General features: G+C 39.0%; 1 protein-coding gene across 1 annotated transcript; it reads left to right on the plus strand.

Moving 5' to 3' along the window:
* Positions 1-3,204: 3,204 nt before the first annotated feature.
* On the plus strand, positions 3,205-7,619 carry INA (internexin neuronal intermediate filament protein alpha). The gene is made up of 3 exons (XM_083363465.1): positions 3,205-4,315; positions 6,854-6,978; positions 7,293-7,619. Exons 1-3 carry the CDS (start codon positions 3,302-3,304, stop codon positions 7,603-7,605), a joined length of 1,452 nt encoding a protein of 483 aa, XP_083219591.1. The 5' UTR covers positions 3,205-3,301; the 3' UTR covers positions 7,606-7,619.
* Positions 7,620-9,101: the final 1,482 nt, after the last annotated feature.

Genomic DNA, 9,101 nt, shown 5'->3' on the forward strand with positions numbered 1-9,101 from the left:
GGGCTAATTTTTTTTAAAAAAGTTCTATACTTTTTATATCCAATTCAGCCAGGAGAGACTTGTTGCCATTTTCTAAAAGATTCCAGTATTGCACGTTTCATCAATTTTATGTAGTAAAATGTAGTACAAGTAATAGAAACTCCAGGCAAGTTTTTGGGAAGGAGATAACATTTTAGGAAAGAGATAATTGTTTCATTTTTTATTTATTTCATCCCAGTTTTTACTAACCATGATACCAGGAACTGGTCAGGAAGACTCTTACTGTTAGTTTTGTTGAATCATTTAGTATTTGATACTACTGGCCATTCCGTTGAAATATTTGATCAATATGGAACTTGAGGACATTGTTTTGCTGTAGTTTGATTTGATCTATTCTCTGAAGATTATAATTCAAGCATCTTGGCTACAATCTGTGGAATTTTTATTTACTATTAATAGGTGGCTTCTGGAAGTAAGTAGAGTTTTAAGATTGGACCTTTATGTTTACAACAGTCAACTGTATTAATTTTTTTTCAGGAGGTGGATATCAATTAAGGAACTTTTTGAATTCCTGAACTAAATGGATTGGATGTGGTTAATAAGACCAATTCCGAATTCATATGAGATATTAGGAGAGATAACTAGAGATTTCAAATGCAGCAGAATCTGTTCTGAATGGGCTATTCTCCATTCTGTTGCCAAATTGGGTTCAGAAATACTAATTCATAATATAATTTTCTTAGTCTTTATGTTAATATATAGTGTGACCATAATCACTGTAAGTTGCAAACCATGGTGTAATGTATGTTAACAGAAGCATTGTGGTTTATTTAATAAATCATGATAAAGGAAAGCATAACTTAGTATATTTTGGGAATGCTTCTGAATTTTTGGAATACTTCTGAATTTTGGCACTGCTTAGGGAAAAACAAAGGGTGTCCCTGTTCAGTGTTGGTTTTGCATCAGTTGCAAAAATTTCTTCCTGCAGAAATTGGATCTGCCCATAGTGATTTATGCCTCAGTGAATTTAGATCAGTGACACCTCCTCTATGTGAAACTGTCCCTGAAATGTCTAAAGAAATTCTTGTTGAACTAAACCCTTTAGGACAGTGCTGGACAACCTCTTTATTTATTTATTTTTATTTTTTATTTTATTAGCTTTATATACCGCCCTTTCCTGAAGGACTCAGGGCGGTTTATAGGGTATTTAAAACCAAACCAATACAAAATACAAAAGTTAAAAAACAATTTAAAAAGATTAAATTATCCCTAAAAATAAAAACCCCAGTTAAAAATGCTCAGCCTGGGCCGGAGAGCTCAAAAAGCCAGGTCTTCAGGTCCCGGCGGAATGAACGAAGGTCAGGGGCAGTCCTAAGCTCCACAGGCAGCTGGTTCCAGAGGGCAGGCGCACCCACAGAGAAGGCCCTCACCCTGGGTGTTATCTGCCGGCAATCTTTTACTGCCGGCACCCTGAGAAGACCCTCCCTGTGTGAGCGCACTGGACGAAGGGAACTTGATGCTGGCAGCAGGTGTTCCCTCAAATATCCCGGACCCAAGCCATTAAGGGCTTTATAGGTCATCACCAGCACCTTGAATCTTGTCTTAAGAGCAAAGTTTCTGGTTGTGCGCTGACTGGGGCACTCAAAAGCCAATGATGATGTGACATCCATGGAGTAACGCTGACATTTTTGGTCATTTTCTGGTTTGGAGATGCCTTAAGGAAAAAGCCATAATCATAAGAAAGCATCCATTCTGCCTGAAATCCTCTCTAGAATTAAAAAAAAAGTCCCTGTAATTTTCTATCCTGCCAGTTCTGGAAAACATGAGTGACTGGAAGCGGAATTATGGAGGTCATATACATCTCAGATAGTACTCATCTAATTTAAAGGCAAAGCAGAATTTTTGCAGATATTTCTTTCTAGGAGTCTCTGGTAAGAAGGTAAACCACCAAATGATAAGTATGATCAGTCTAATTACAAAAACATTGTTCTTCTCCCTCTTTTATTAGATGAAGTAATCAAGTTTATAAAAGAAGATTTAAAGATAGTTATAGAAAACAGAGCAGTAATGTAAGAAATCATCATGGAATGATGAGCAGCTAGAAGAAAGGGATGTGATCCAGAAATCAAGAGGCCATGGCACAGAAGCGAGAGAATGCAATAGATTCAGTTTGTAGATAATTGGATTCTAGTGTAATGGATTGGGCACAAAGATTTTAAGAAAATCTGTAAAGAGGAATGAAAAGAGCTAGAAATTACCATATATATATATATATATTCTTCAAACACCAACATTTAAAAAGTAGGCAATTTACATTTAATTTATATTAATCTGCAGTTTAAAAACACCATAGGTTTTGTTTATTGATATGAGAAACAAGAAATGTGATTTTGTGCGTGTGTCAGTTTGAATTGGACTATTAGTACTTCAAGCAATCTAAAGCAAAGCACTTTCTCCTAACAACAATATTGCTGCTGGAATTCAGTATAAAGTAGCCACAGACTTCTAAAAAGAACTGTTTCTTTGTGTTATTATGGATTCTGAACATCAAAACGAAAAGAGGCTGCGCTAGCACTTTTCATCCGCCAGGGGTGGCTGAGAGGGAACGACATCAGCACTGCGGCAAAATGGACAGCTCCTTCAGCATTTCTTCTAGCCTAGTCCTGTTAAATTTTAACGGTTAAAATCAACTGGGAATACGTAGCGCAAGAGTAGGGCGTGAAAGCAGGGCCATAAACACGAATTTTTTAAAACGTTCTTTTTATTGATTCTGCAACCAGCTGCCTTTTATTCTCCAGTTGTCGATTTCTATTCTGCCTTCTTGGATTTTATCTAACGGGACCCTAAACGCCAATTAGGCTGCCCTCGTTTATTCTGTGAAGAGCCTTGAGAACATTTCGGCCTCCGACCTGACCTAAGACTGCCTAATCCTCACACTTATCTGGCCCTGTGTCCAGAGGACACAGGCATCCACCACCTTAAGTCAACCATTCCACGATGACTACCAGTCTGCAATTCTTTAAAATTCTCCCGGCACCTCTCCCGTCGCACCCCAAATCACTGTCTCAATTCCAAAGCTGGCAAAGCTTTAGCATCCCGAGAGTTTGCGGTCAAAGAAAACGTATTTAGGATCGAGATTGTCATTGACGCCCAACATCCTGGCGCCACCTCATTATCGTCCCCGCCCATTCCTCCCAAACCAATCTCCTTCTCTTGGCCTCGCCCTAGAAGCGCACGTCCCCCGCCTTTCTGCAGCGGAACCGGCGATCCGCCTCTCTTTATAAGACAGGGGCGTCTCGTGTAGTCCTCCACAAGCTCCAGGATGAATTTCTCTTCGGATTCCCACTATTTGGCCTCTTCCTACAGGAAGATATTCGGGGAGCCGCCCCGCTACTCCTCCCGTCTTGGCAGTTCGGCCACAGCCAGCAGTTACCGGTCTCAGTCGGTATCTCGCTGTAGCAACCGCGCCGTCTCGTATCGGCTGCCGCAGGCAGACACCTTGGATCTCAGCCAGGCAACGGCGCTGAATGACGAATTTCGACTGACCCGCACCAACGAGAAGGAGCAGCTCCAGGGGCTCAACGACCGGTTCGCCGGCTACATCGAGAAAGTGAGGCAACTGGAGCAGCACAATCGCCTCCTGGAGGCTGAGCTGAGCGCCCTGCGGCAGCGTCAGGCTGAGCCCAGCGGCTTGGCCGAGCTCTTCCAGAACGAGCTCCACGAGCTGAGGGCCCAACTGGACGAGACGGAAGCCGCCCGGGCGCAGGGGGTGCTCGAAAGGGAGCGGCTGGCCGAGGAAGTGCAGCGCCTACGGGCGCACTGCGAGGAGGAGGCGCGAGCCAAGGCGGAGGCCGAGCAGGCGCTGCGCGCGCAGCAGAGGGAGGTGGACGGCGCCACCTTGGCACGCCTGGCTCTGGAGAAGAAGGTGGAGGCGCTGCTCGACGAGCTGGCCTTCCTGCGCAAGGTCCACGCCGAGGAGGTGGCCGAGCTGAGCGCCTCCTTGCAGCCAACCCCGCTGGCTGCCATCGAGCCGGACGCCACCAAGGCCGATCTGACTGCGGCCCTGAAGGAGCTGCGCTCGCAGTACGAAGGGTTGGCCGTCAAGAACCTGCAGGCGGCCGAGGAGTGGTACCGCGCCAAGTTCGCCAATCTCAGCGAGCAGGCGGCGCGCAACAACGAGGCCATCCGAGCCAGTCGCGAAGAGATCGGCGAGTACCGCCGCCAGCTGCAAGCCCGCACTTTAGAGGTCGAGAGCCTGCGCGGCGCCAATGAATCTCTGGAGCGGCAGCTACACGAGATGGAGGAGCAGCATAACGCCGAGGCGCTCGGCTTACAGGTGAGGACCGCCCGGGCGAGCGCTACTTGTTCTTGCCTCCCAAAGTGTCGCACGGTGATATCGTGCTGCCCCTAGCGCAGATTTGGGCCAGCTAAGTTTTTCAAGCCTCCCACTCCCCTACTACAATTACCGCATTTGTGTCTTCCAAATACTCTCAGCGGATAAAAATCCAAGAGATTAAAACATTCAACAAAACAGTAGTAAATTTACAGCAGTCCTCTGAAAAGCAGAATCGCTTTTGCCTTCCCTAATCCCTGTTAGATGTTGTGCGTTATGCCTTCCCTTTTCCGTTTTCATTGGCCGTTCTAGTTTGCTTAATGATTGTTGTAAACAATCACAATGTTCAGTGACAAAATGACAGAAAGGGTTGCACCAGGATGCCTGTCTGCCGTAGGCATCTCATTCCTTTCTAGGCACACCGCAACGTTTCCTAACGGTCACGCTGCTCTCCGTGGTGCTGAACACAGGCAACAATTGTTTTATTGCACCTCTTGAGTTGTGCTTGTTTACTAGCAGGAATGAAAGGTTTACTTTTTAGTGATCCTGTTCAAAATTCTTGCAAATCAGCCATTCATTTTCCAGAATGTTCTTTTATCTCTCTGTAATAGACAAATCTACTCATTACTTGATTAATCCTAGGCTAATTCTTCACGGTTGATAATTGTGCTTTGATTTTTTATTATATTTATATAAATTAAATATGCTACACAGTAAGTTACTGTGAAATTGATAAAATTATAAAAATGGTAAACAATAAAAGCAGAAAAGGTAGAGCCAAAATAGGGATAGTAAAAGACACAATCAAAATAAAATGGTTATTACATTCAGAAGTGCTCATTAAGTGCAAAACGGTGTTTGTGTCAGCTGGACCTCTCTGAAAGAATATTCCAAACACAAGTCCATTCCTGCTGTATATTTACTGTTTCCAATACTGCAGAAACACGTTTGTTTTAATCATTGCTTTATGTGGAATGGAGTTCCATGTGAATGGAGTGGGGAATGGGGTTCCATTTTCCATACAAAATGACAGTAATGAAGCTTTTCAGACATATTGCAGCAAATTGAATTCAAATAAATTTTACATCAGAAAATATGGACTTTCCTTTAAATTTTTTGAAATGTAGATACTATAGTTGACTATTTTTGAATTAGCATTACCAACAGCATTTAGGAGTTTTGCTAATATAGTACTGGTGGACAACTGCATAGAAAATTAAGAAGTTGCATGTTACCATGTTAAGAGGGGTGATGACTGCTTCTCGATAATTTGAACTGTTATTAATGTCAAAATAATAATGTTTCCTTCTGGATATCAGAAAGCATTTATTCATTTTAAGTTGTGATTTATTATATAAATAACTATATTAGTCTTGATGACAGCAGTAAAGCAATAAATCAGATATCTATTTGTCATCTCAACTGTTCGAGAAATGGAAAATGTAGAATAGGGATAAAAAAATTACCTTTTGCGAAGGAGGAAAAACAATACTCCATTACTAAAATCTGTAATGGGAGCGGTGGTTTTTCATATGTTCATAAACAATCTGAATACAGAAGTAGGCTGAAAAGTGGCCAGGTCTATTGATGTTGCCAATTATGAAATAAAAAACCTAAATAAAGCATTCCAGAAGAATCTTTCAAAATGGGGGCATAAGCATTAAATTGGCAAATGCTTTGGAATATGATCATAATTTCACATATACTGTATATTGGCAAAACTGAACAAATGGATTTGTGGTAATTAGCTCAATGAGAACAATAATGTGCCTCTGCATGCCATTCAAATGTTAATACACAGTCTCAATTTCCCATCAGTTCAGAGCTTGCAGAATAGAGGTTTTCACTTTTGCCCAATTTACATAAACCTGTAACTTGCCTATTTTTATCAATAAAAGATAATTTCAAAAATTGGAATAATTCCATCAAATAAAAACAATCACATCAGAAAGCAATATTTTATTAACACTATTTGGTAGGTTTTATATCAGTAGAACATAACTAGAAACATACTGAATTCATCAAATTTTATTACTCTTTACTAGTCTTTAAAAAATATTACCAAATGAAAAAATACAATGCATGGCCATTGCCTATTGAGCTGCCATAATCTACTTTTATTCAATCTTATTATAATAAAGCAATTGGAAAGAATGTTCCTATTAGCCCCAACCAACATAGCTAGTAATTAGAAGTTCTGGGAGTTTTTTTCAGAAACTGTGGAAACTCCTGCTGCTTATCATTGGTTTTAAAAAAAATAAAGTGGCATTTCTATGCTAGAAACCTTATAGATATGTCTATTTTATACTTATTTTGTTGTTCAGTATTGAAGGCTATATGTCTATAATTTTAAGGTGCTTCTAACACAAATAAAAAAGATCATAATTGTTAATTATACTGTTGTAATTTAATTCATTTTCCAATTGTTGTGTGTTGTAACAAATTAGCAAAACTTCATTTTTTCTTGCTTCTGATAAAAAGGAATTAAACTATTTAGCAGTCTTTAGCCTTAAAATGTTAATGAACTTTCTGAATTTACAGGATACTATTAGCCAGTTAGAAAGTGATTTGAGAGACACAAAAAGTGAAATGGCTCGGCATCTGAGAGAATACCAAGATTTACTGAATGTCAAAATGGCCTTGGATATAGAGATAGCAGCATACAGGTAACCAGGATTTGATTCTCAATATCTACATAGAATTGCAATGCCTACTATTTTGTAAATGCCCATAATAGGTGATCAAATTTATGTTGCCCTAATAGCTTGATGAGAAATGGCTTGGTCTGTTTACTTTAATGCTTTGCCACAATTTTGCATTCAGACTCAAGATGAATAAATTTAGCTCTTGATTATTTTGTTAACGGTGATTTCTTTTTATCACATAACACAGAGATTGTTTACCTTGTCTATGTATGTAAGTGTGCCTGAAAATCCTCAATTTCCATTATTAATAAAATCTTTTTTTGTGGTATTTGCAGGAAGCTGTTGGAGGGTGAAGAGACACGTTTTAGTACTTCAAGCATGAGCATCTCATCTCTGAATCCCCTTTCCAACCCTACTTACTCTTTCCAGCCCAGGCTCTTTAGTTCATCTGTAGCCAGCAGCTCCAAAATGTCATCCTCTTTCTATTTTAAGAAAGACGAGAAAGAGGATGCTAAATTAGCCTCAAAAATTTCATCAAGCCAGGTAGGAGACCCGTTTGCTGAAATGATAGATGAAACCCTAACATCTGCTAAAAAACCTGAACGAACAAACTTGGAAGAAGGAAATGCTATCAATCAAAAAATGTAGTCAGTGACCTTAAATACAGATACGTCCAAGGGATAATAATATAGCTTAAGTCTTTAAATTGCCCATATCTGAATTAAAGTACTTAATAGCTCACATCAATTTAACTTTCTAATGTTTCACAGTAGATTATTTCAATAGGAGCATTATGTTCAATACTGTCAGAAACACTGAGGCTCAAAGATTAATTTAGAAATACTCTAGTAAATCTTGTTCGCCAAATGCATTGTTGTAAGCCAGACATATCTCCCAAATGATGAATTAAAGACAAAGTAAGCATGTGCAAACATACACTCACACTTATTAAATTATGTCCTGATTTATTTCTGCTGAGTACATCTTTCAAGTTGGGCAAAACCTAGCAATCACATTAGTGAAATAAAGATTAATCTTTGTCTGCCTCGTAAAATAAAGAAATTGACAATTCAATTATTTAATTTCCAGATAATGAACTTTTACTCCATTTTAGTCCTTCTGGAGCACAGAGATAAAAAATATAAATATTTTGCTTTATAGTCGATACATGTTACAAGGAAATACAAAATATCTAGGAATGTTAGGTAGAAAATACAAGGTTCAGAAAGATGAACACCATTATAAACTTGCTGCATCACTGCATAAAGAAATTCTATTAGCACATTCTACATTAGCACATTGTCAAGAGACACATAATACATTTTTTGATATCTACTCACAACTATTTGCAACATGTCCATCTTAAAAAAAATCTACATGTTGTAATCAAATAACTATGAGTCTTAGAATCCTGGTTAACTATTAATTGAATGCACATCTGACCATCTCTGTGATTATCTAACAAGTCACTGCACTGTCCATTTTACCTTGTGCCATATTAATAGCCAGCAATTTTAAAAGTAGTTGTTGCTTAGAATCAATAGTGCCAGCTATTAAAAAAATGAAAAGAAACACGTTTTAGAGGTTAACTTTATATAAAACAAAGCTAAAAGAATGCACTCCTGTATAGTCTAGAAGCACAGTACTAATCCTGATTCAAAAGTAACGATTGCTGACACTTCTATAAGGCACAACCTGCAACCTGAAACAGGGATTACGGTTGATCATTAGAAAAGGAATGTAGATTTATGCCAGCTGCTTGTTTCTGTATTATGGAAAACAATATGGCTTCTATGTAAGTTATTGAGATATGGTTTCTTAAATAAGAAAGGGACTTTTCCTAAATGTATTTTCTTATACATTCACTATTGCACAAATAAAATGCACTAGTAAATTTTAATGATTCTTCTATAATTTTGCTCTGACGGGTTAAGGCGAATGTAATTGTTCAGCCTTGCCAATCACAACTGAAAACCATATACATGCACAATACACACAAAAACAATTGATTTTTTTATAAACAAATGGTGCTGAAATCTGACAAATAAAAATTCTTACATTTCCAACAAACAGCAGATTCAGACCATGTTTCTGCGGCAAATAACACAAAAAAATAATCTTGGTTGGAAGAGACCAACATAAAA

The sequence above is a fragment of the Vipera ursinii genome, assembly GCF_947247035.1.
Source record: "Vipera ursinii genome assembly, chromosome: 5".
NCBI lineage: Eukaryota > Metazoa > Chordata > Lepidosauria > Squamata > Viperidae > Vipera > Vipera ursinii.

Excerpts from the sequence above, each read along its gene's own strand:
- INA (XM_083363465.1), top strand. The coding sequence starts at position 3,302 with ATGAATTTCTCTTCGGATTCCCACTATTTGGCCTCTTCCTACAGGAAG. Across the intron at positions 4,316-6,853 it reads CCGAGGCGCTCGGCTTACAG|GATACTATTAGCCAGTTAGA; the intron begins GTGAGGACCGCC and ends CTGAATTTACAG. Across the intron at positions 6,979-7,292 it reads ATAGAGATAGCAGCATACAG|GAAGCTGTTGGAGGGTGAAG; the intron begins GTAACCAGGATT and ends TGGTATTTGCAG.